This window comes from Ciconia boyciana, chromosome 2 (assembly GCF_034638445.1).
Source record: "Ciconia boyciana chromosome 2, ASM3463844v1, whole genome shotgun sequence".
Classification (NCBI taxonomy): domain Eukaryota; kingdom Metazoa; phylum Chordata; class Aves; order Ciconiiformes; family Ciconiidae; genus Ciconia; species Ciconia boyciana.
This window is the reverse complement of record NC_132935.1, coordinates 35,835,625-35,861,235: the sequence shown is the minus strand read 5'-3', so window position 1 is coordinate 35,861,235 and position 25,611 is coordinate 35,835,625. Positions and strand designations below refer to the sequence as shown.

General features: G+C 42.7%; 2 protein-coding genes across 6 annotated transcripts in view; one reads left to right on the top strand and one right to left on the bottom strand.

Moving 5' to 3' along the window:
- Positions 1-2,667: 2,667 nt before the first annotated feature.
- RPL7 (ribosomal protein L7) lies at positions 2,668-10,130 on the bottom strand. Of its 2 annotated transcripts, none has more exons than XM_072852346.1 (7): positions 9,980-10,130; positions 8,977-9,079; positions 8,318-8,484; positions 7,518-7,655; positions 7,025-7,134; positions 5,657-5,884; positions 2,668-2,733 (listed from the first exon to the last, which is right to left on the bottom strand). In XM_072852346.1, exons 1-6 carry the CDS (start codon positions 9,991-9,993, stop codon positions 5,676-5,678), a joined length of 741 nt encoding a protein of 246 aa, XP_072708447.1. In that variant the 5' UTR covers positions 9,994-10,130; the 3' UTR covers positions 2,668-2,733; positions 5,657-5,675. The 2 variants fall into 2 exon arrangements, with proteins under 2 accessions (XP_072708447.1, XP_072708446.1); XM_072852345.1 differs by having other exon boundaries at positions 5,674-5,884.
- Positions 10,131-12,529: 2,399 nt separating this feature from the next.
- Positions 12,530-25,611, top strand: part of RDH10 (retinol dehydrogenase 10) — a 32,418-nt gene continuing 19,336 nt past the window's right edge. For 3 of the 4 annotated variants that reach the window (XR_012040849.1, XM_072852342.1, XM_072852343.1), the window contains exons 1-2: positions 12,531-13,198; positions 13,743-13,981. Coding sequence is in view for 3 of the 4 variants with exons in the window: in XM_072852342.1 (XP_072708443.1) it covers positions 12,910-13,198; positions 13,743-13,981 (528 nt within the window). In the remaining variant the exon portion in view is untranslated. Of the gene's footprint in view, positions 13,199-13,742; positions 13,982-25,611 lie in introns of all 4 variants that reach the window. The other variant, XM_072852344.1, reaches the window with a different exon arrangement.

Sequence of the window (25,611 nt, the reverse complement as noted above, 5' to 3'; positions counted from 1 at the left end):
GGAGCTTATGTTCAGCTGACTATCCATCACATCTCCTTTCTCTCAAAACACTGATCCTTGGGATGGGCTCCCATTCCGTTTCCAGATGTATGACTTTACACTTGGTGATAGTGAAACAGGCTGTATGAGCTGGACACCAGCAAAAAAAGGAATACCAATTAACTGTAAAGCCTATAAATTTTAGCATGCCTGAAAAATTTGTGAGTTGTCAGCGTATCAAAGTCTCCTGTTGATTCTCCAATAGCTATTAGGTAAAGATTCTGGCTTCAGTTCTGAGGAAAAAAAAGGATGTTGGTCATTCTGAAAGAGGTGAGAGTTCATAGAAATTTTATTCCAGAATGTGTCAGCTGCTGGCAGTTATGGACAGTAAGAAAATAACAGCGTGTTCACAAGAACCTGAACTTTATCACAGAATGTTGACAAAGGATCTGCATTATTTATCGTTTGGGGACCAAGTGATTGTCTTCATCAGCTACATTTTTAACTCAAATTACCTCATAAATGCTCCAAAAAGTACTACTCATGCACTGAATAAGCGGATCCGTGCCTCATTTCCAGTGCAAATTCTGACCTTAACTATTGGATCATGAGTTGTTTCTGTGTCTGCTATGGGACATGCCTGAAGAACAATACTACAAATCCTGAAAGCTATGCTAGTATAAAAGGTGACCAACTACACAGGATTACTGGCTTAAAACACAGCTACGCTTTAGTTCCCACGCTATATATTAACATTTTGCAGCTGTGATCTGAAAGTCATTTCAGAGGCAGGTACAAAAAAGGAGTTGCTCGAGTACCACGGAAACCAAATTAACTTTCTCCTCACTAACACTTTAGTGCATGTATTCCTTTAAACACAATTTGGGACCTACAGGGCATTCTTATCAGACAAGCAGGGTCCTACAGCACTGATTAACTTCATGAGTTAATCTTTTATTCTCTATACCTATCATACAAAGTTTGCTATCCATTTGTATGGCTTCGTTATATCCATGAAATGCTTTTCTGTTAAGAATATACTAGAACACATGCATGCGTCAAAGGGAAATAACTGAAAACCTTGCAGTAAAGTAATGGAAGAACTCTACCAACTGAAACAAATGAACGAGGATACTGAAGTCAACAAAACTTTTCTCACGTACATCCCCCCCATATCAGAATTTCATTGTCCATTGGTGCAGTTTTAAGCTGAAAGGAGTCAAAAGGTTCTCTTACAGGATCAAGACGAGAACTAAGGTTTCCCATTAATAGCGCAAAGTGATTATTGTAATTTTCACCATAAGATTTTTTTTCCCCTTCATCCAGCAACTTTGGGAAAGTGTTTTTTTCCTTGTAAATCATACTGCTTATCACTTTACAAAGATGCCTAACAAATGAAGTACTTTTATGGTTTTCACCTCACTCACTAAATCCTTTTCAAGCACATCTCAGTAGTCTAATTACTTGCACTGAACAGCTGTAAGGAACTGCTAAGTTCTTCTGATTTAGTGCAGTTATTAGCTTAAATGGACAAAGGTGTTGGTACTTTCACATTTAGACACTGTGTTACTAGATTCTAGATCTCAACTCACAATAGGGGAATTGTCACTTTAGGTTTTAGAACTCAGTTGTTCAAGTATCTGGAAACACTGACCCATCTGACACTCGGCTCTTTTGCCAATGTCCTAACGCATTAACAAACAACAGCACACAACTATTTTCAGTTAAGACACTATCATAATTTCCTGAGTTATTTAAAAACAAAACTAGCTTTTGACAAGCTTCAATAAACTAGCATTGCTGTTAAAAAGTTTTATTTAAACTAAAGTGCAGAAATAAGCTTTTGCACAAATTGGAAAAAAATAATCAATGCCAGTGATTTTTAAATTGACATCCTTCATTGGTGAAGTATGTAAATACAGCTTGCCTGTAACCGAGAAAAGCATTTCGGACAGAGCAGACTCAACTTGTTGATCTGTTGTACCAAATGTCGCAGCAGGCTAAGGCTCCTTCAGTGATGTGCTCGCAAGACAAAAAGTCAGTCTTGAATGCAAGCAGAGTTACGCATTTTACCAGTCCCTGGGTTTCTAATCTGTCTTCTGCTAGACCTACACATTAGCAACAACTGCTCATATCCTCATGAATCCTGTGGTCTCCACTTCTATAGTATCTGAAATAAAACACTGCAAACAAATTACGTAAAGCTGAGTAATTATCTAGAATGTGGAAAATAATTTGCTATTTTGTAAAGTATTTCATGTTTCCTTTGGCAAAAAATACCTGAAGATGTTCAGAGCCAGAAGTAATTATGATCTTAAAATCAGGATCTTAAGATGTTAAGAACTGATTTACCTTCGCCTCTTATTTACATAGAATAATCTTACGCAGCTTTCTGGTGCACTACAACTAAGTAGGAACCCTGTCCACTCAACAGCATACAGCTCAGTTTGTCATTTACTGTCCTTTTAATCACAACAAAAATAAGTAATTGTTGCCACTCAAAAACTAATGTTACCTGCATGAATCCTTCCAAATTTTCTTCCTCCAAATGAGAGTGAAACTGTATTATCTATATACTGCTAATTCAAACTATACATGGCTCTTTGAAACAGGTTACACCAAAGTTAACTTAGCAACCACAACCACTAGAGAAGAGGATCACAAAAAGAGACCAACCGAGATGACACACTGTTTTGGGCAAGATGGTTTTATTAACAGACCAGACTTTGAAAGATTGCAGCTGGGCATCTGAATCTGAAAGCAAAAAAAAAAAGTATCATTAGACATGTGTAGATCTGAAACTACTTTGGCCACCTGAAGAATTAATACATTTCTACAGTTTATAATTTGGGCTGAAAATACTAATTTTGTTTCACTGGATTGAAGACTTCAATAGTCTTGCACACAATAACTAACTTCTATGTTAACATCTCTTCACTCAAAACACAGATTCCAAGTGCCAGAACTAACAGGATAAACACTTCTACCTTGAACTGTTTTCCTATTTGTCTAAAGGCATAGCGGGGGGAACTTGATATTTGAAGACATACATTGTATGTATTCTAACTTTTACTGCAGTAACCCTATTTTCAGCACATTTCAGGGACTGTTTACCTACAAAAATGATTGCAAAAAGCAGACTTGAGACCAGTTCCTGTAAAGTTTGCTTGAGAGCTAATGGAATTCAGTATCTTGCCAATACTGAATTGTCAAAATTCAGTATCAAGTACTATGCTCTTTTTCCCCGATCTATATGAAGGAATCTGTACTGGAAGTCTTTATTTGTTTTTAAATGTATTTGAGACTACCACTTAAGTAATAAGAAAGACAAATAGCAGGAAACCATCTACATATAGGGAAGAGGAATAAATACTCATCTTCAGATACGTGGCCCTTGAGAATGACAGTACTTATAAGTTCTGCCAGTATCTCACCTGAACCTACTGCTCTACTTGCCTACTACCTCAGCAGAAACTACAACATTCGTCTATTTTCTACATGTAGGTTACTTGTATTTTAAACATGCACTCTATTCAGAACAGTAGGAAAATAGCAAGAATAGAAAGTGGAGGAGACAAGAACAATCAGTTATCTTAGCATTACTCCAGAGGTACGTTTGTTTGCAGTCCAAGCAGAACAACTAACTGCTTCTAAGCATAAAATAAGAAACTGCAAGGTCATTTCCTAAATTGAAAGATGGAATAAAGCCATGATGTCTGCTAACTTACACAGGATGCTGAGCTAAATGTCCAATGAAAAACACGAGCAATGAGCTGAATATCCCTAGTTTCTCTGCCAATATACTACTCCTCACAGGCATTTATAGTCACTGCAATAGTGAACTAGAAGCTTCCCTCCTGTAGGAAGGATCCTGAAAACTCAAGACCACCAGTATACTTCCAGTGTTTGTCAATGAAGATAGAGGAGAAAGCATCTACAATGACAGAAAAGCTGCAGGATTTCAATTAAGAACAGCAGTTTCCATCTTATGCTCAGAAACCAGACAGGAGCATAAAGTGAAAGTAGTTTTGCTCAATCTTGGTTACAAAGCCTCATGCACTAACTTAAGGGAAACGTCTGCCAGTACTAAACTTGTAACAGTTTGTGCCACCCCCAGCAAAATTTCTACAAGAATGCTAGTACGAGTTACATAACATCACTCCAGGCACCAAACATCACAGCAATTCTGCTTCTCAAAGTTACACACTTCTTCCCATAGTTGAGCTAAATAGCTTTACAAGAACACCGTCCTCAGTAAGCAACTATTTTCCTGAAGTGCAAGTTTCCATGTGCCATGTCTTTAAAACTCTACTGCTTCACAGATGGATGCAAAAAGCTTGGGGGAGTGGAAACTGAAGAACAGCCTACAAAAAAGCTGTCAGTCAAATGGAAAGATATTTCATAGGTCTCCTTTAGCTCCTTGGACAGACAGCAGACCTCTATAAGCTCAACTTGCTATGCCTTGTTGGCTATAAAAACATTTCTTACAAGGCTTTAAAAAAAAAAAAAGCAACTTCCCTCCCTTCAGAAAATTTAATTTCTGAGAACTCATCCAAACAGCAACCATACCTGTTTTAAGCTGTGAAGTCACATCACTACCCACTTTTTTTTTTTATTAACCAACCCTCTGGAAGTTAGGAATCCCTAACTAAACTGCACATCTGATTTCTTTAAAAAAAAAAAAACCCAAACCAAGAAAATAAACAAATGAAACCCAAACCCAAAACAAACCTTCTTGCCTTTGGAGGAATCAGTTTGGGGAAAATTGCATTTTTGCCTGTTATTCTTTCCAAGCATCCTAACACAACGAACTTTTCTTAAATTCCAGCATATCTGTCATACCAAAAAGGCATTTATCCTTCATTGAAAATAAGATATAGGCAACACCAAAGCTACTTTAGTGTGTAAAAACTGTGGAAAAAGCAATGGGAAGTATGAGAACTCCAAAAAAAGAGCTTTGGCTTTGAATGGCAGAGACTTCTCAAAGCAGGAACAGCAGAGTGACAACAATAGATAAGACAGATCATTTGACCTAGTAAGACAGATTGTCATGACTCAGCTGTCACTGTCAAACTGCTTTAAGTGTTTAATAAACCTTCCCATTTCTAAAGGATAGACTATGCAAACGGACAAATTAGTCTTTCAAATTTACCATCTTGGTCATGCTAACATGGAAGGTTAAATTGGATCATTCTGAAGCTTGAACAAGCTGAAAATTTAGACCATTAAAATGGTCTAAATTGATAATTTAATTTCTCCTAGTCCTAAACAGGCTTTTATAGCAGAAATCAGACAATCTAAAAAAACACTGTACTTGCAATCACAAGATTTTGATCATATTAAGAATTAATTAATGAGGGCTGAAAATTTTAGCCAAGATCTCAAGGCTTCCCATCGTAAAACCCAAATAAGGTTTGAAAATAAGTTACTGGTAAATGAGAAGTTATTGGTAATGTTTATACTTCCTAAACATATCAGGTATAATAAAGATTTAATTTCTCCACAGAAGTTTAAGCTTCAGTAAGACTTTAAAAATAAAATCAGAACACTGCATTGTCCAAGTAGCTTTATACTGTAGGTACCACCCAAGCACTAGTGAATATATATTAAACCTGAATGTTCAACCAATAACGGCAGCAGCCTACATAGCAGAGATAGAACAGACGATAGTATTAACCTTTGGTAGTATCTCACCACTAGTTCATTCTCCTTATGAGTCTGTTGATCTGATCTTCTCTGTTGCCAGCATCCCCACCTTCCACGAAGTGGATGGTTTTCTTCTTCATTCCACCCCGAGGAGAGGATAACTTGAAGGGCCAAAGGAAGTTGTTCACAACTTTGAAGTTCTTGCCAACAGTGTAAATTTCATGGATCACGTCTTCCATGCAGATGATGCCAAGCTTTCCTAAAATTCAGAAACATTGTTTTCAGAAGGGCTACAGAGCCACTGGGCAATGACAGACTAAGAATAACCAAGTTATTATTGTCATACCTACTTATTTTGATAAACTTCAGGAAGTCAGAAAGCACCCACTCTGTCATGACACCCAATGACTGACTTTTCCAATTAAAATGGATTAGCTGCAGCCAACTCAACATTATTTAGTTGTTACATTTGGCCAGAGGCATCAGTTTCAACTGTTGAATATTTGTAGCCAGCAATAAGGAACAACAAAAAACAAACCCCACTTAGTGAATCTTAGGAAAATAGTGTTCTTTGAAGAAAAGCTGGATTAAATACACTTAAACCCTAGTTATGTGTAGCTCAGGGAAATTCACTGAACTACTTAAGCTGTTGAATAATGCAACAGAGTATCTTCTTAATGCCCTTCCAGAGTCTTCAGTGACACGCTGTGAGTTAACTGCTCATAAAATACAATGCTAAAAAGGAAAGTGATTATAACATAATACTTGTACCTTTAGAATCTGATTATCTATTGCACTGGAAAAGGAACAAACATGACACAGTCAAATCTGAAGTGATACATAAATCAAGTGCCAAAAACAGGAGAGACATCAGTGTTTGCTTTCATTCCTGGAAAAGAAGAAACCTCTCCGAGCAGTCTATTTCCTGACAACTGACCACCATGCTTTGTTTTTACTAGATACGCTAATGGCTTTTACTAGCCAGTTCTTCTGACAGGAAGTTTAAAAAGTCTGTTTACCAGACCATGAAGGTCTAAGACACAAGCAATATCTAATATTAAATTTGAAACTTCAGAGTTATATATGATAAGCTTCTTCCCTGCTGCAGCACCTTTTCATTACTGAAAGATCTACAGACCTATTAAAGGTCAAGGAGTTTACAATGAAAATTACAGATTTAAAATGCTAAAATTTGATTCTTTACACTGGTTTTCAATTCTTTATAATGAAAGTTACTTCCAGCTTGCTTTGTGTTAAGCTATTAAGACAGAAGTAGAGATTATTAACCAATCAATACTATTCTCCAGATACAAATAAGGATAGTTGTCCAGCTTAGCATTAATCATCCAAATGCAACAACTTGGTTTCTTGTTTCATTTTGTTATGCAGCAGTATTTACCAAGGCGTTTCTGAATCAGGGAATTATCAGTAAGAGCAATGCGCTGCTTGTTGATCTTGCCGTAACCACGCTTGTAGATCAATTCGTGCACAGACTTCAGATTGGGATAACTGAAACAGTCAAGTTAAAAAAGAAAAAAATAATTACTAGTCTTCGCAAGCCACCTTCCAAGTTAACAATCCTGAATAAAACTTCCATAACAAACAATTTAAGATCATTTCAGCATGTCCCAATTGTAAACACAAAAGCAAGAGAGAAGCAAATCTTACTCATACCAAGTTCCCAACAACACTAGTATGAGAGTGTAATCATACCTAGCAAGCATTGCCTTTTAAAGCACTGCCTTAATAATGTTTTCAATTCAAAGCAGGGAAAGCACACAGAAGACAAAAACATTTTGAACGCAAGGTAAAACTGCAAGTCTAGTCTAGCAAAATGCAAAAGGCACTCAACATTTGCACCCTGATTTGATAAAACTAGCCATTTCACTCACCCCCATGCAATATAGGGTTCAACAATCCGCAACATGTTGATAGAAGCTTTGTTGAGTTTTACAAATGTGCCATTAAAAATCTGACGCAGGCGAAGAAGCTGCAACACCTTGCGGACCTTAGGGCTGACACCATTGGTACTAGAGAACATAAGAAAAAAGACTCTGTTATCTACATCCCAGAAAACACTAAGTGTGAGGTTAAAAAAAACCACAGTAGCATTGTTCCCATATGAAATGCACCATTATTTTACCAATTACACAAAGCAAGCTTAGTAAGTTATTTACTATCTCTATATATTTCAGTGCTAAGTTAAAACAGATCTATTTCCATGAAAAGAATTGAAATAAGCATTATACCAAAACAATTTAGAACTATCCTTGTGCTCTCCTGAACATAACTCTTCCAATCACAGCTTGTGTTAGTTTTCTGTAACACTTTACCAAAAGAGAGTTAAACAAACACTTCAAATGAAGCTTAGTAGAATGTTAGGGAATACTGGCATGTAATTTTATCGAGATTAAGGTGCAACAGAACAACTACCTGCACGTATTTATAGCCTTGCTGCCTTCTTAAAAATCAGGGATTCCTAAAGACAACAGATATAGCCAGCATAATGATTTTGCACTTAATTAAATAAGCCTCTGGTGCATGTACAACATTACTGCCAACAACCTTCCAAGCCACCAGCAGAAGGCTTGATTTTACTTACATATTTAAGCCCTTGAAACAGGCAGATAACAGGAAAGCCAATTTCAGTGCTTTTGAACATAAAATTGTTTACATCTGTATTCAATCTTACCCTCTTATCCTGATCACGAATGCCAGTTTCGGTTCCGCTGGAACATAGTAATTGCCAGCTTTTCGGGCCATCCTGGCCATACGGATCTCCTGCCTATACATATGCCTGTACTCCTTGTGGTAAGCTTGGGCTCTTGCATAGATGAGTTTCCTTTGTGCCTTACGAAACTGAAATCAATTGAAAATTACTTAAGATTATATAATGCCTTTTAACAGATGAAAATCACCTTCAAATAATGTAGCATATTCTAGAACTTCCCACAAATAACACAGATTAAAGAAACATCCACCCATATAATGGGAGTTTAGAATCACTCTCCGTGATATTCTAGAGAATCTGGAAGACTGTTACACAGCAGTACTGCTTTACCTTGAATGATGTTACCATGCATCAAGCTTACCCTCACAAAGGCTATAACCTCTTGCCTTGTAGAAGACTAACTTTAATCTTATAGACAACTGTATGCTTTGCCCTTACTCTGCCCAGAACTGGTTTGTTATTGACAAAAAAAAAAAAGGCATATTTCAGTCCAAAACATTAACAAAATATCAACGTACTAGACCTAAATACTGTAAACTTCTGTATTGCCTTACATCAGCAGTAGTAGCTGGTATTGCCACAGATAAGCAATTCAAGTTAAGGAGTCATGAAATATTCACCTTTTTTATAGCCAAAATCTTCTTCTGACGTTTGGCTTTTATAGCTGCATAAGCCTGCCGCTTTTTCAGCAGGCTTTCCGGTACAGATGGCACCTTCTTTGCCCTAAATGAGAAAAAAACCCCTTTTTTAGCCGATATGGAGAAACTGAGCTTTAAAATAATGCATGACAAACATCAATGCAAACTCTTAACACAACGTGTATGCAGGCCTCACTGAGGCATCTTCCTTGTTCACACTGTCGCCAGGCCTCAAGGCAGCCTGAACAGCTCATCCTTTATACTAGTCAAGGCAACCTAACAGACTAGCTGTTGAGCTGCACACAACCTACATACGCAACCGTAAAGACTGAGACCACTTGAATAACAAGAATTCTTTACCCTACTTTGCTACAATCCAAGCTGTCATTAAAAAGTCTGTTTCAAGCGCATCTCTTTCAGATTAATAAACATTTCAGCGGGTGCTTTAAGAGAAAAACTAGTTTGGCAGTAGTCTAAAATTTATTTCACGGGATTTTAAGCTTACTCACTATTTTAAACTCTTAGATGTGACAAAACTTGCAAGACCAGTGTCTACAGAGCCACAATTACGGGGCCGAGCTCCTACCCTAGGCGTACCCGACTATGAATCCTTACTCAAGCCGCGCACCCTGGCGCGGCACTGACCGCCCGCCCGCCAAGCCAGGAGAAGTTCTGCCGCCCCGGGTCCCCCCCCCACGAGCGGCACTTGGGGGTCATCTCTCCCTCCCCGCCTCCCCAAGGGCTGGTGGGGCAGCAACCGCCGCCTGCGCCAGGGACAGGACCGGCGGCGCCTGCATCCCCGCCGCGCTAGGCCCTATCCTCCCGCCGCTCCCGGCCCCAGGCCACTCGTGCCCCCTCCCGCGCCGTCGGCGGAGGCCTGGCGACCGGGGAGCGGTAGGCAGCGTCCCGGCGGTGGGGGCAAGGAGCAGGCACCGCCGCAGCCGCCGATGGCGGCGGATTATCCCGGGGCGGGACGGCCACTTACTCCTTCTCCGCCATGATCAGCGCCGGAAGAGAAAGGGCAGGCGCATGCGCAGGTCCGACTTAACCCTTCTGCCTGCGCAGGCAGGGCCCTAGGCGCCGGCAGGGCCCCGGGTTTGGGCGTCCTCGGCGGTGCCTGACCGCGGCGCGGGCGCCGGGATGGCCGGCGAGTGCCTGAGGTAAAAGCGTCCGGGAGCCGCCCTGCGCCCGGCGGGACCGAGGCCGGCTGTATCCCGGGCCGGCGGGAGCCGCTCCGCCGTCAAACCCAGCCTTCACCGCAGGAGGCTGATAAACGTGCTCTGGGGTGGTGGGGCCGCCGGGTATCTCGTGTAGCGCAGGATTTCCCCTATTCCGGCCTTAACACCTGTACTGGAAGCCTATGGGACGCCACCTCCCGCCCTGCGCTTCCAGCGCCGAGGCGGGGATGGAGGCTGAGATCGGGGAAAGGCCGCTCCCGCCGCCCCCCTCCTCAGCTACATTCGCACCGACAACCTGGCAGCCCGCAGGGTGAGGGAAGCGGGAGGAAGACGGCAGCGAGGCCGAGCCCCGCTAGCGATTCACAGCCCTGCTCCCCCGGCTCAGTCCCGGGCGCCGAAGCGCTGCCGGGCAGGAGAGCCCGGGCTGCCGGGGTGCGTTTCCCTCTCTGCAGCTGGATGGAGCCGTGCCGGAGGAGCACGGCTTTGGGCCGACGTCGAGGGCTGCCGCCCCGCTCACCTGCGCCCAGGCCCGGGTCGTCCCGTCCATCGCGCCTGCAGGATCGTTCACCAGGGAACAGGGAACGGCGGGCTCCATTTCTGTAGGGCTATGTTTTTATGAGGTTGGGTTTCCCTTCAGCTCACCATACAAAAATAATAATTGTGTAGATGAAGAAGGGAGGACGGTTGGGGAAGCTGTGCTGCCCGCAGAGCTGCCCGTCACGGCACAGCGGCTTTTTATTTGGAAGGCCGCTTAAGGCTTACGACTGTGGCTCTTAGGCCTGATCCTGTGAACGCCTACCTGTGCTCTTAAAATCGCCCACGGAGGCACCAGCCCTGACACGTCATTACATATGCACGGGAAGAAGGGAAATCAGTGGAACTCGGAGCAGCAAAGAATTATCCAGTGTAAAAAAGGTGAAGGCAGCTGGGGATAACAAACGCCAAGGTCTGCGTTTGCTGGTTTTCTTTGTTGCCTGTTGGCAGCACGCAGAGGTGCTAGGTAGCACTGAAGGATGGTATTGAGAATGCTTTGGATTTCATTTGCAGCTGTATCAACGTTGCTTTTTGTAAAATAGTATTACTTTATGCTAATACAGAAGCTTGTTTCACTTGATCTCATTAAAACTATTATAGAAGGGGGTAATTAAAATCAGCACGCAGATGCACAATAAAACACAACATCTGCTGAAGGAAGAGGACCCCAAACTTTCTGTGCTTTCTCCCCAAACTTTTGAACTGGAATTTCTGCTAAAGCCGAGAGGCAGCGTTCACAAAGTTCCAACAACTTTTCTGAAAACTGGCGGCTGCACAGGGAAGAAAGCGCAGTGTAGTGCTCGGGCACGCGGCTGCAGACGGGCAGAGGCAGCGGGATGAGTCCTGCCCACCCACGCGTGGGAAATCGCAGGGGCATTCTCTGCTCCTCGTTCTCCGGAGCTGGCAGGTGCCCAGGAGCGGGCTGCTCCCGGCGCTGGGTGCCGGCTGGCGGCAGGGTGACCATCTACAGGAAGCGTCAGTTGTTATCTCACGGAAGAAAATACTTTCCGCATGCTGGTACTTCTGAGTTCCCAGTTCAGCCAGTGGTTGGTTAGATATTAAGAGCCTCTCTATTTGGCTGACAGACCAAAAACAAACCATCGGGGTTTTGCTTCAGCAGTTTCTCACAGCTCAGCAGAGAAACCCGAGGCATGCAGGCCTCGGGGAACCTGCAGGGACCCCGGCGGCTCCCGGCAGCTCGCTGCTTCCATGCGTCTCTGGCCTTGAGCACGAACCCTTAACGCTCGTTCGTGCTCTTGTAACCCACGCTCCGGCATCGTCAGGACCGCTGCAGGCCTGCCCTGACACACCGCTCCCCTCCGGCCAGCAAAGCCCGCGGGCCCCGGCCGGCAGCCGCCCGCGCCCGGCCTCTGCCGAGCCGCCCTCCGCCACGGCCGCTGCCTCAAGATGGCGCTCCGGCGGGAGGCGCGCGGGGCGCTGCGCACCCTGGGACATGTAGTCCGCACGGCCGCGCCGCAGGCGGGTCTCTGCCCAGCCCCGGCCGCTGGGAGCCGCTGGGAGCCGCTGGGGGCCGCTGGGAGCCGCCGGGAGCTGCCGGGACGCCCGCCCCTGAGCGGCGCGGAGCACCGGCCGGGCCCGTTCCCGTCGGACGAGGCCTGGCGCGGCCGCGGGACCCTCCCCCGGCGGCGGGGCGGAGGGGGGCGGCCCCGGCGAGGGGGGCGAGGAGGGGCCGCGGCGGGGGCGGGGGGTCCCGGGAATGCGGGGCGGGCTGGGCCGGCCCAGGGGAGGGCTGGGGAGCCCGGGGGAGGGGCCCGGCCGCCCGGCCCGCCCTATATAGGGGGTCGAGCGAGCAAGATGCTCACTGCCAGTAGCGGGGCCGCGGGCGCGCGGGGACGGGGAGGCGGCGGGCGGGCAGGCAGCGCCGTGTCCGGGCTCCTTCCGTGGCGTGTGTGACTGACGCGGGGCCGCGGCGGCGCCCGGCTCCGAGTGCGAGCGGCGCGGAGAGGGGGAGCCCGGCCCCAGGCGGCGCAGCGGGACCCTCAGCAGCGGGAGCGGAGTCTCCTTTCCTGCCCGCAGCGGGAGGTCCCGGGCAGGGGCGGCCCCAGGTGGGGGAGCCGGGCGGTGAGGAGGAGCCGCCTCCGCCGCGGGGAGGCTCCGCGCCGCCGGCGTCCGTCCCCTCCGGGCTCCGCGGGCGGCCGTGGCGGGACGCGCGGGTCCCCCCGCGCAGCCGGGGTCCGGCAGCATGAACATCCTGCTGGAGCTCTTCGTGGTGACTTTCAGAGTGCTGTGGGCTTTCGTGCTGGCCGCGGCCAAGTGGCTGGTGCGGCCCAAGGAGAAGAGCGTGGCGGGGCAGGTGTGCCTGATCACCGGGGCGGGCAGCGGCCTGGGCCGCCTCTTCGCCCTGGAGTTTGCCCGGCGCCGGGCGCTGCTGGTGCTGTGGGACATCAACACGCAGAGTAACGAGGAGACGGCGGGCATGGTGCGCCACATCTACCGGGAGATGGCCGAGGCGGCCGCCGCCGCCCCCAGAGGTAAGCGGCGGCCTGCCGGGGCGGGCTCCCCGGGCTGGCCCCGCCGCCCGGCCCGGGCCCGGGCGCTGCCCCTCGCCTCTCACCTGCCCAGCCGCCGGCCCTGCCCCGGCCCGGGGAAGAGTTAGCCGAGGCTGCGTGCCCGGCAGGTCCCAGCCCGGAGCCGCTCTCACCTGCGGCGGGCAGGTGGGAGCGGCTCCGGGCTGGAGCCCGCCGGGCGCAGGGGTGTCAAACGCCCCGTCAGTGCCTCTGCCAGCCGGGGCCGGCCTTGTGCCCGGGCTCCGCGATAGGTGAGCGGTGGAGACCTGCTTCGTGTAGTCTTGGGCTCCAACAGCGGCTTTAAAACCTGCAGCTTTTTTAAAACACTTTGGCAGCAATAGCAAATAGACGAGTGCTTGTGTACTGTAGTGACACCAAAGTAAATAAGAAGTTTTACTGTAACGGAAATGCATTTGCTGTTTCCACTCGACTACTTGTTTGAATGTCAAAATACAAGTAAGAACTTTATTTTCCTTCCCCCCCCCCTTTTCTTGTCTGTATTCCTTAGTAGCTGGAGATGGAGAAAAAGATGCACTGCCCCATTGCAACCTGCAGGTTTACACATACACCTGTGATGTGGGCAAAAGAGAAAATGTCTACTCGACAGCTGAGAGGGTCCGCAAAGAGGTTGGCGAGGTGTCTGTCCTGGTTAACAATGCTGGTGTGGTCTCTGGGCACCATCTTCTGGAGTGTCCTGATGAGCTTATTGAGAGGACCATGATGGTCAACTGTCACGCACACTTCTGGGTAACTATAAACTCCTTTCTGTTGCCCTTTTTGTCAGTTAATTTTGGGAAATTAACTGCTATTGCTTAACTCCTGTCTCTTTGAGTTTTGGACTTGCTCCCTCTCATTTGCAAGCTCACCACTTTGTGGGTTTCTCATTTTTAATTTACTGTTCTGTTTAACAGGAATGGTGGGTATTAAAATTATGAACAAATAGTTTTAAATCAGCTATATCCTCCTAGAATCCAGAGTTCTAAGTCTGGTGCCCTTTTCTGTAGCCCTGGATATGAAATCCTTTGCAAGCATAACCTCTGAATCTGCTTAAAAGTTGTTACTGTTAAATGAAGGACTTCTCAGCCTTCCTCCCATAGTCTTCTGCCAGCATGTTAGCAGCCTTAAGATGCTGTTTTAATGATGGTTACAATAGCAAACTTGCACATTTCTGGAAAAAAATACTTAAAACCCCTGCTGGAAATGTTGTTTGAATTGCCTTGGAGGCAAATTGTTCATTTTGAAGGCCGGGAGGAAAGGCGAAAAAGATTTCTCAAGAAATCAAGCCAAGAACACTTTTTCAGGAATCCTGCATATTTGTCCTCATAGCTTTCTCTGGGGGCTGACAGTAGAAGTAAGAAAATCTTTAATAGGGTTTCTGGGGTGATATCGTCTCCATAACTAGCAGATGCTAATCAAGGAGAACAAGCTATGTGATCTTACACTTTTTGTCTATCTAAACCTTGTTTTCCTGTGTGGTTTATTTTTAAACCCATGATAGTGTGGAGTTACATAAATTGGAGTGTCAAAGGAGGGCATGATGCACACTCGGGTTAGCATTAGCTGTCAGACTGAGCCCATTGTTAGTATTAAAACTGTTCTTTAGTCCTTCAAATAAGGTTATGAAATACACTTGCATAACAATCAAAGGATTAAGCAATCTGGAATATACTTCAACTTAAGCCTTCTTTGGCTGGTCTTACCTTTTCATAATAAAATTTTGTAAAATGCCTCATCTTCAAAACTTAGAAGACCCTCCCAAATCGAACTTTTTTAACGTGGAAGTGAAATGCTGTTTCATAACCCTAAAGGAGCCCCTTCAAATCTGCGCTGTGAAACACTTAATGGCAGAGCAGTCTTTTTCCAATGTATTGTGAAGCTTGCAGAGAGAGTGCTTAAACTTCAGTGCACACGAGATAATGTGTTTAGAAACTTTTTTAAACTCTGAAAGTATATTTTAAGGCAATTTGAAAAGTTCTGAGAAAGCTTATATGACTAAGAGCTCTGTGTGTTCCCCTTCATAAAAGTTAAATTGATGCTTAAGCAAACAGAGATGTGCACTAGATTTAATGACTGTTATTGATGTGGTTTAAATGCCGAATTGACAAAGCTTCCAAGAACTCTAAATTATGACATCACCATGAATTAAAATATGGGAGGATCCTAAATTCTCCAGCTGTTCTTCCTTCAGGCCGAAGTCATACACTTATTTATAACATTGTTTCAGAGACATTTTTAAAGCACCCTCTGTGTGTTCTGAGTATCTTACAGTAATAGAAAACTAAACTTAGAGTCTAGTATTGCTATGATTGGGTTTCCATAACAGTTTCATTAATCTCTAAATGTTACAGTGTGAAGTGACTTTAAAAAAAAATTACTCCACAAAGGTATAGTTAGATCTGAACTGTGGAACTTGACATCTTGGCTTAAGCTTCTAGGGAGCAGTCAACACCCTTTATATTTAATTGAGGATCTGTTCATATGTACACATCCTGCAGATCCTGTGTCCTGCTTTGCTTTTCCTTTTATTTTTTTGCTGTTGGCAAAGCTTTTTTTCCTTGTCTTCCTCTTCATGATCCCAGAAAAGGTTGGCTTGACCAACAGTGGGTGGACTTCTATTAAAAGTAATAGTACTTAATTCATGAGATATCATCTGAATCAGCTGATTTGAAGCCAACTTTTTTGATGCAAGTCAATGCTGACTTAAATAGAACAATGTGTCTAGATGTGTGAAGTCTTATACAGCTAGTCTTTTCCATGTCAGCTAAACTGGTGGTCCAAAAGCAAAGCTAATACTCTGGAGCATTATGTAGGCTTTTAACTATTCTTGGAGGGTGTTTCATCCAAAAAGCTGTAAATGAATTTTATAAAGACATGGATCTTCCATGTAATATTGCTTCAGTAGTTAAGTGTCTGTACTTCCTGGGTTTTTGTTGGTTTTTTAAATGTGTGACAGGGGAAATTCTTCCCCATCCCTCGATCATTAATCAAGCCTCAGTGTACTTCTATATAAAAACCTAAAATGGGGCTCTAGTACTGCCCCCTTGAAACATCTGAAATAAGATTGATTGCCTGCTCTTTGTGCAGAATGCAGGTGATCTGAGTTTGCTTTGTTAGCAGCTATGATCTGAAGGCTGCCCAACTTCTGCAGTAGGCAGTGATGTGAAAGTCTGTCACTGGTTTGCTGTTGACTCCAACTGGGCTGTGTACCATATCACAAACTGGCACTCAAGAGAGCCTTAGCAGCATGCCACAGCCTAAACAGATGCTTTCCATTTTGCTGACATTCATGATTTGTATAATCCTTCCTATGAGTGTTCTATATAAACATGTCACCACTGCATCATGTAGCAATTTCCACAGCATAAAATCCACTGCAGTATTAAAAACCTGTTATTTCATGCTGTGATAACTCAAATGCTTCTGATATTGAGAACATGGGGACAAAATCCATTCCCAGTTTGAAATGAGCCAGCTCTGGTTTACTATAATTTGCAGTTGCATAAAACTGTAGCAGGAGTGTAACACTATCTTTCCTGCCAGTCTGTTGCAAGAATAACAACTTACTTGGCTGCACTTGTCAATCACTGGAACTGAAGTTCTGCAGACTGGGAAACTTTCTTCCTGTGATATGTTGGGATTCAGATTTGAAAAGTGTTAAATCACAGTATAAGATAAAGCTGTTGCTTAATTGGTTTTAAGCAAACATAACAATAACAGTTGTTCTTTCTTGTGGTTTTACAATAAACCTTAAATGAAGTATCAAAACACTGTGTTTTAGACTGTGGACCTGTGTTTAATAAAACTACTGTACAAACTCTTATTTCAGGACAATTTGAGCTTCTTGTACCTACTCTAACACTTTTTCTGGAAGAATAATGCTATTGCTGGATAAGTAGGTATTAATACTGTACATCAGCATAGTACCTGTGAAATCCTTCTAGATTCAGTCGTTGAATGGGACTGATGGAGGGGCAGGGGCAAGGTGATGATCAGGGTCTGAAGTTCTGTGACATGAAGGTCTTTGTGCACAGCAGATCTTCAGTATTCTGCTCAGAGAACAGTGATCTGTGTTTCCCTGTCATGCGGATTCTCCAAAACTTTCAGCTTAAACTCTCCTCCTAGAGGAGCTCTCTTCAACTTGCCAAAAGGGGGAAGCAAAAGCATTCAGCTCCAGCTCTGTCATATTTATTAAAAAAATAAAGAAATCCACATAGTGAGAGACTAGGGCCCAGAGTTTGAAGACTTGTGTACTGATGTCTTAACTGCAGTAGTTATGTTCATTCACTTACAAACTACTTGATTTTTTTAAGTTATGCAGGTATATTTGTCTTTGTAGGAATTGAACAGGTCTTTTAGGTGGTCTGACATTCATACAGGAAGAGGTAAATACTGAGTAAAGAGGGAAATACTACTCAAGTAATTAGGGCATCCATAAATAGTCTAAAACTTAAATGTACCTTGGAAAGAAAGTTAATGCAGAATTAATAAATCAAATATCTATTTATGCAGCTGCTGTAGCTGTCAGTCTAATTAGACTGGCAGGATTGCTAAAGCCTTGGAAAATAAGTGGCTTATAATTATCTATAATGTATCAATACTGATGTATTGTTATTCTAGTCTCTTCAAGCTCCCTGGTGTTAAATAAAGCTCACTTATGCCTATAGTTTGTTTAGTTTAAGTATGGAAATATTGCACTGTGTGCACACTGAATCTTCTACAGAAGAAAAGACAGCTGAAGTTATGTTGTTTGAAATGACACCATGCTGAGTCTTGTGGCCTGTTGGTATAGCAGTTTGAATTTTGTCTTTATCTCTAGGATTCTAGTATCTATTATAAAATATAGACACAATATTCCACTGGTAGGCCAGCTAGCTATAGTTAGCATTTTGGATGAGTGGAATTAGCTGCTTTAATTGTTTGGGTGTTTTTAATTTAATGATAATATATCCCAAGATGCGTAACTTTACTTGCAGAGTTTAATCTACACGTTCTTGACTTTTTTTCCTTGAAAAATGAGTTGGATCAAGTTCAAGCAAAACATGTGCATGTGATCCAAAAAGTGTCATCAAAACTAACTCTTCCCTTGCAAAATGATTCCAACTACATGCCACCAGTAAATTACCCTGGACAGCACATGTGTTTCATATACTGTGGTAGCATGCTGGGTAGTGAATATGAAGGAAAAAGCAGTCATACTCTTAGCTACAGAAATAGTCATATTGGTAGTACTTAAAAATTCTAAGTGCTTTGGTATGGTTCTGCAGTTCATATGTGCTTGAGTTCATTTCTCAAGAAAAATAGAAGGAATCTATCAATTGAAAAAATACTATCTTCCAGATGCATGCTCTAGAAAACTGCACTTTCCCATTTTATAAAGGAATGTATGTAACACAAGTTTTAGAAAATAAATGGGTGGATATGTATTTCTGGAGCTTGAGTGGGCACAAGACTACTAGCTCAGAGCTTTTCTCACAGATCTATTTTGTGGTCTGCTAGACGCTCGTCTAGCATTGTGTCAAGCACAGTTGTCACCAGCATGCAATCTTTAATTTTGTAACCTGTATCTTGCAATCTGTGTGTATCTGTAATCTAGCCTTGTAGTCACGTTTCAGTTGTAGTGATCATTTTCAAAAAAATCATTGAAAGCTTTTCAGTTTTCTGATCCTTTTTGGGGGGGCACCAACGCAAACTGTTTAGTTAGGTACCTGGATGTCTAAGCTTTGGCTGTAGAAGTGATCTTGTATCAGTTTCAGAGTAGACAGGGGTGAGGATAAAAATGACTCTTCAGACAATGTGTACTTATCTGAAGAGTCAGCAAGCTTAACTAAGCACGTTGGGATGGAGTGGTAGGTGGGTCTTAGTCTTATGTAAAGTGCCCCTTCATTTGCCTTGTGTAGGAATCACATGAATTCCAGCACCTATAATTGGGATTCCAGAGTGCTGCCCACTGAACTGTAGTTGTTCCACAAGTTACTCAACTCTAGTTCCTGAGGTCTATTGAGGCTGTTCAGCCATGGTTCTCCATTGTCTACTGCACCTTGATGATAAATGAGTAGTTATGTATCAAGGAGTCTGAACAAAACAGCTTATTGCGCTTGTGACTTGTTTAATTAGCAACACTTCCATCAGGGCAGTGGGAAAATCGTATCAAAGGTTCTTTGAACATGTTACTCACAACACCAACCTTCCTACGTATACTTTCTGTGCTAGAGCATCTTCCTTGTGTGGTGGAGAATGCTACCTCTTTTGTTCAAACAGCAGCTAAATTCATGTATTTCCCTTCCTTCTCTTTAATGATGTAAAGTATTTGATTTTCATCCCAGTCAGTTAACAAATCTGAAATGACCATTCAGAATGTTTTCCTTAAACTGCTTCAGTTACACCCGAACTTTTGTGATAGCTTCTCTTAGGCATACTTTGGAAATTAATTTGCTGCACCATTTGAAAGGTGCATGGATCTTAGACTCTCAAAAGACAGAAAATAGAGATTCTTAGATTGTGAGCCGTGGATTGTTTGTTGCCTGTAGATCAGTATCCAAGATGGTAGCATAAGGTGTGATCAGCCAGTTACTTCCATGCACTAAACTATATGAAACTTGAAGAGGTGAAAACAGTAATATATTTCACAGAAAAGCAATGTGAAAGTTCTGTTAAGGAAAGGGGAAGTTATCCCGAAGAGACAATTCCAAGACTTTTCAAACTATTTGAAACATATTTAAAGTATTAATCAATTATTAGTGGCTTGCAATTCTACAGCCTTCTAAAATAAAGCTGGAGTTGCAGTATAGCTTGCAGAGGTAAGGCATTTGGGATAATCTCACTCTTCAGTCTCCTGTGACTTTTTCTGAGGGTCGGAGACTTGTCAGCAAACTATATGAATGCTTTCAGGATTGCTAATCTACTCTGAAGAAATGGTCCTGGACGAGCGATCAGCACGATGATTAAATTCCTGCTTCTTATGGAATGAGGTAGGCCAGCTGAGTAAGCAAAAACTTCTGCACTGACTTTGGTCTGATATTATGCTGTTCCTTGTGAAGGATTTGGGGAGACAGGAAAACCTTGAATGGAATGACAGTCTTTGCCAGCGTGGTGCCTAACCTCGCCAGAAGTGGAGAGAGTGACTCTTTGCTGTTTCAGTGAAATACTCAGTCTAAAAGATTATGTGTATGCCTTTCTTGTCCTGTGGATGTTAGGAGAGCAATGAATTTTAAAGTTCCAGATTCTTCTATCTACAAGTAACATCCGCTTTTATTTTATGAAAAGCAGCTAAATTAATGAGATCTCATTATGTTGTTAACTTTCTGTAATAACCAAGTGACTGTAACAGACTTCTAGAAAAGACAGGTGTGTTCATGTGCTCAACTGCGGAGAAAAGCAATCCTAATTATGATGTGGCTAAGTGTCCTGCTAACCCAGCATTTGCATCACTGCCTAAGACCTGTCTTAACTGATCTGTGTGGGTGAGCAATCCTTTTCTGTAGCTCTCAGTGTTATTACTCTGACTAGACAGGTTGAGGAAAGATGAATGTTATGTTTTCCAGCATAATCCCTGCCATTTTAGGACTGCACTTTTAAAATCTTTTCTACTTTTATCTTTATCAGCTGGAAAGTATTATTCTTTCCCAATGCTTCTCATGCTTTGATTTCACTTCTGGCTTTTTTTTTGGGGGGGAGGGAAGGTTTTTGTTATGTGTATCTAGTACTAAACCTTTCCACAGTCCTCTGTGTGTAAAAGCCAGAGCATCAATCTCTTGATAAACCTTGCTCCCTTGACCTTTGAGGTTTTCTGGCTATTCACACTGATGGTAAAACTGAGTTACTGATACCTGTCTGTCTCTTGTGAAAAATGGTGGAGGTCTTTCTGCAAAGGCAAACTGAAGCTGATTTATGTGCGACGCTATATGCCTTTACCTGTGGCCTTAGGCTTCTTAGTCTGTTTAAAAAAAAGAAAAAGTCTTTCAAAATGCAGTTACAATGTAGGTGAGTAGGCATAGACTTTGAGATTGGTAGAATCTCAGTTTCTGAGGGTTTAGTGTGAAAGCAGATATGTCACAAACAGTGGAGAGATTTACATCTGTGCTTATACTTCTGAATGAACACTTTGTTCTTGTAAATAATTATATTAGTATAATGATTTATATGCCAGTCAAATTAACACTTGACACAAGTGAGTTATCACAACTGGGATGGGAGGGCATGGTAGGCCAAGGAATGCTGGAACAGCTGCAGAGCTGAGGTGGCTGACTTTGCGTGAGCCTTTTGAAATTCAAGTTTGTTTGGCTGTTGAATTCTGCACCTAAATGTGCCCTGGTGCTGGTCACTTCTCCCATCTGTTTGAACTTGTGTGACAGCTTCTCGAGCACTTCCCTTTCAGTGTTGGTTTGGAAAAGCACTTGAGCGTATGCTTAAAAGTAACTTGTCCAAAAATTCTGTTGACTTAGGATGAAACTACAAGGCAGCTTAGTAGTGCAAGCTGTCATGTGGGACCGCCCCTTGAATCTGCATCTTACCTTGGAGTAGTTTTGGTATTCACCTGATCCTTGGGTGAGCCTGTTCAGCTCACTAACTTGTCTGGAGGGCGGGGAGGAAAGCTGTTAATTTTCTTGGCCAAGTTGATTAGTTTTTCTAGTTAGAGACTAGAATCACCTCATCAACATTTCAGACTTGCATTAGTGGGTGTGTTGGGGAAAGGGTGAGGGGGAATAGGATAAAACCACATAGCTGTGAACAGGACCTCTGCGGCTGTCTAATGAAACCTCATTCTTGGAGAGATTTTCTGGAATAGGATTTAGAGGCTCTAAATAGTTAAATAGTCATAAATGGTTCCAAGCTATAGCAAATCCACCACTGGCAAAACAATCTGAACGTAACAACTTGACTTCTAAAGAGATTGCAGTATTTTAATTATAGACTATTAAAAACCCTTAGATAGTTTTCTGATCACATCGAATAATGTTAACTCTAGGTTATTTGTCTTGCACTGATACTATGATCGCTGTTGTGTACTGTTGAGAGCAATGATCTCTGTGCCTATTGCACTGTTTGACTTCTGGAAATCAGTTGTACTAACGCTGTTTGAATGTGGAAAAAACAGGCCAGAGCTGTGTTTCAGCTTGTGGGAAACGAGCATAGTTTCCACAGGCAGGCAAAGGAAGGAAGTATCTCTCTGTCTTTGAAAACTCACCCCCAAGAAAGGGAGTAGTTTGGTGTTTGGTTAAAATGCCTGTGCAAGTAGAATCTTTGAAAATTGTATTAGCCACTGTTTTGGTCACTGTATTGGCTGGAGTTTTTTTATTTTAGCCTTTGTTGGCTTGTGAAGAGAAAGTTTACCTGCTAAGACTATTTATTTTCTGGAGACCCTTTTTGGGGAGGGTGGGGAGAAGTATGAAACAGGAACACCTTCTGTTTTTTAAAAACGTCTAATCTCCATGCACTTTAAAAATGTTACTTCTCATTCAGTGAGTTACTTCATAGTAAGTTGGAGCCTTCTAGGGTCTTACTGTTTACTCAATTAACTTTGAAGCTAAATTTCCATTCAACTATAATATCTTATTTATTTCTCTGTTTCCACTAAGTAAGACTGTTATGTGAAAAGGGAAGCTTTCCTTCTAATCTTGTTCCTCTCATGAAATACTCAGGGCCTAATCACTTTCCTTTTTATAAAGTAATTGACTCAAAACAATGACTTAGTGACTGAGTTGGAGAGGATGAGTAAAGTGACTCAGCTTTCATCTGCATGCAAGTACTATTGCAACTGCACTTCTATGGAGGTACTGGCCTTAAGGTATCTATAAAATGTGAGACAGTCTTTCTCTGTTTAGCCACTTCTTGAAAAGTCTGTTACATAAATCATAAAACATGAATGATGACTTCATATTTTCCGTAAGTAGTTCTGACAGTACTGTTCTCTAGTAATTTTTTGGAAACATGCAGACTAAAATACCAAGTTTTACTAAATATTCCAGAGGATGACTAAGCTTATGGCAAGCTGTAGAAAACTGTGTATTTAAAAGTTGGATTGTATTCTTGTTCACAGAACAGAATATTCTGAGCTCTTATCTAATAGTTGTAAAATGAATTTGTTATGTGGATTTTTCACTGACTCATAGGGCCATGTTTTCATTTTTGTCAAGATTATCAAATAGCTGGCAATAAATAACTGCTCTCCAAATGGTTGGACATTTGCTGCAAACTTGTGCTAATGAAGGTGAGGGACTAATGTGTTTGTTACACTAATGTCAACATAGCTCTGAAATGCTACAAATCCTTTGACGTGGCCATTTGTCAGTATATAAACAAAGTAGAATTTCTAGTTGCTTGACTTCAACAGAGCTTAAACCAGCTTTTGTGGAAAGGAGTAGCCAAGTGTTAACTTCTTATATCACTTCACCAGCAAACACTAAAGTAATTTCAAATTTGACATCTGAATAAATGCAAGTTAGGTTGTCTTTACTGATAGATCTGCCTGTTTCTGAAGAATACAAGGTTGGTGGTGCTACCTACTGGGACTGTAACTTAAGTTCCTGAATTTACAGGAGTGTAACTGGGCTGTCACAGCCATGTTGGAGCTCTGTGTTAGTCTTGGGTATACGGAAAGCTCAAATCCTGACATGGTAGATCTGAGCAGAAGGATTCGCTTTCTTTAAACTGCATGTTACTTTTCAGTGGCTGCTGCCAACTCTGTAATACTTGCTTTAAATTGAATAGTAGTTGTGGTTTGGTAGCTATGATAGTCTGAGAGTATAATGAGATTAATATTTGTGGCGAATAAATATCAACTTGTCTAATAAGATGCCTTTGGGCAGGAGGGAAGAAGTCAGCTTTTGAGCATGAGTACTTTGAAAGCTACAGTTCTCATGCTTGGTTATGCCTTAAATTTGTGCCGGCTGGAGAAGTCTGCATGTATACATTTGTTCCCAAGTTCCACTTCAGTCTAGACTTGCATCTTGCTTGTTTTGCAGTGTAAGGCAGACTAAACACATAGCTGGGCCTCCAACAGCTGCCTTACCCTGCCATCTTACTACTAATTCTTCTCAGCTTTTAGATTAGTTTGGCATTTGAAATCCACAACAAACATGATTGGCAACTTAAGTTCTGCATTTTTACACAGTTAAAGCAGAGATGCTGTCTTTCTCGCTGTTCATTGCTAGTTGTCAAGAAGCCAATGTGATTGCTCTGTCCAAGCTTTAAAAGCCATTAAAATTCAAAGCAGGCAGAATTGTCTGTGAGGGCTCAGGATGCCCTTAAGAAGCTGGCAAGGGAGTGTTGTTACTGGAGGGCATCTAATAGCTGGGGTGGACATCATTAGTTTCTGAAAACGGTATGGTATGTGTATGTTCTGGACTCAGCTGAAAATATGTTAATTCCACAAGAAATTCATCTAGGTGCTCTACACCACTTCATTGGACCCTCTCTCCAGCTGAAAGGACTTCAGACCAAAGGAGAAGGAGAAATGGAAGTAGAACAGACACAGTTTCAGACAGAGTAGGATAATTTATTACAGGCAAGAGCTCCTGTAGGGGAGATAGAGGAGAGATATGGCAGAGGAAGTGGCATCCTTTCCCGTTAGTTAAGATTCTGTGTTGATAAACTTGCAGTTAACGTAGGGACAAAGAGTGCAAGGTCTCTGCTGGCTTTTGAACTTCTCCCTCTGTGAGAGGAAGAGGAATGGGCTGTCGAGCAAGGAGTTGGTATACTCAACTTAAGTGGAGAATCATAGAATGGTTGAGGTTGGAAGGGACCTCTGGAGGTCATCAGGTCCACCCCCTCTGCTCAAGCAGGGCCACACAGAGCTGGTGGCCCAGGACTGTGTCCAGATGGCTTTTGAATATCTCCAAGGATGGAGATTTCCACAACCTCTCTGGGCAACCTGTGAGAAGGCGCTTCATTTTTTCATAGCCATATGAAATCAAAGATTTGCAAAAACTGGAGGGAAGAAGTCTAAATATACAATCAGTGACTTAAACAATTCTATATACTGCTGCATATATATGAAGCAGTTATACATCAACAAAGTGATATCTGCAAGTACAGGTGAAAGTAGACAAGTTGGTATGCATGTATGGTAGTATATATACAAGTATGTCCATTAAAGGCAGCTAGATGCTTCCATAGAAATGTCTGGTGGCATATAGTCTTTAGAAAGATAAGACACTTTACAGGACAGGCCTGACATCTGAGGGTGGAAATAATTTAAAAAGTATGTAAATCTAAAATCTGTTTCCTCTTAGGAAGAAAGATGGAGACTGCATACCAATAACATAAAGTCTCTAACTTCACTTGCTGGTGTAGAAATAATAAGGGTAGTTCAGCTTGAATATCTAAACTCCTTCATGCCCAGAAAGCATATAACGTAGTGGTGTCTCTAAACAGAAGTT

Coding starts and splice junctions, on each gene's coding strand:
- RPL7 (XM_072852346.1), bottom strand. Junction 8,485..8,976: donor AGATTTTGGCTATAAAAAAG/GTGAATATTTCA, acceptor AATTGATTTCAG/TTTCGTAAGGCACAAAGGAA. Junction 5,885..7,024: donor CCTGATTCAGAAACGCCTTG/GTAAATACTGCT, acceptor TCTGAATTTTAG/GAAAGCTTGGCATCATCTGC.